General features: G+C 33.6%; 1 protein-coding gene across 2 annotated transcripts in view; it reads left to right on the forward strand.

Moving 5' to 3' along the window:
* Positions 1-1,123, forward strand: part of ERCC6 (ERCC excision repair 6, chromatin remodeling factor) — a 76,125-nt gene that overhangs the window by 20,801 nt on the left and 54,201 nt on the right. For both annotated transcript variants that reach the window (XM_019555641.1, XM_019555642.1), the window contains exon 6: positions 991-1,119. In XM_019555641.1, the coding sequence (XP_019411186.1) occupies positions 991-1,119 (129 nt within the window). The remainder of the gene's footprint in view (positions 1-990; positions 1,120-1,123) is intronic.

Genomic DNA, 1,123 nt, shown 5'->3' on the forward strand with positions numbered 1-1,123 from the left:
AATTCTATTAGAATTAGTTTTGTAGTATTCTAATACTAGAATTACTCTACTGCACATTAGCATCACATAAAAGATGTGTGCCAGTGCTACTGCCCAGTGGTGCCAGTTACAGCATATTTAGTACCGGTTATTACAGGTTATACCTTAATGCACATGTAAACGTGCCCTGGGAGACAGAATATTGCTTTTGGAGGTCCTTATTTTGAATAAGATTTATTTTTTTAATCATTTGGACAATTCAGATTCTTTGGCACTTTTTCATAATCATGAAAGTCATAACCCCCTAGATGTGTCTGAATTTCAACTTTAGTACTGCCTACCTGGAAACGCACTGAAATCATTATGATGTTCTCTTTCTCCCCTAAACAGTAGCTGTTAAACAACTAAAGCAGCCCTAAAGACAACTGTGTTTCATTAGTCAGCAAAGTGGATCTTGTGTATAAATTTATTGGGTGTCATGAGATTTTTCTGGTGAGCTGAAATAGACATAAAGAATATTTCAGAGGTAATATTTTTGCAAGAAAGACGTCAGTGCCAAAGTTCTGTTGACTTTTAAAAACTTAAATTGTTTATTTAATGCTGCACAATTGCTTTTGAAAATTTTGCCTTTTGACTCCATTCTACTTGTATATCTAAGTTTGTAGAAAAACATTATTAAACATGCTCCTGAAGTTAAATACTTGAAATGCTTATGCAGAAGCAATTTAAAGATGTATGCATGCCAACCTTTGTATTTCTGAATTGTAGAACACAACTAAGTAACTATAACATTGTGCCCTTAATGGATCGTTTTAAGTTTGTTAGGTGTTTTAGGATAAATTTGTGCGAAGTAGTGTGCAAAAACTATATAATTTTTTGGGAGTGGGAACTCCAAGCACTTTTTTTTCCTAATTTATTCTAAGTTTCTCCTTTCTGCATAGATCAATTTAGTTTTTCATTTTATATCTTATAACCACAATGATTACATTGTGATTCTTAATGTCGTGGTAGGAGGTGGAATAAACAGCAATTGAAGGACAAAGAGGAACGTCGGATGGCAGAAGAAGATTCAGATGAAAGTGATGCTGAATTTGAAGAGGGTTTCAGAGTACCAGGATTCCTCTTTAAAAAGCTTTTTAAGTAT

The sequence above is a fragment of the Crocodylus porosus genome, unplaced genomic scaffold (genome assembly GCF_001723895.1).
Source record: "Crocodylus porosus isolate Cpor-Errol unplaced genomic scaffold, CroPor_comp1, whole genome shotgun sequence".
Lineage (NCBI taxonomy): Eukaryota > Metazoa > Chordata > Crocodylia > Crocodylidae > Crocodylus > Crocodylus porosus.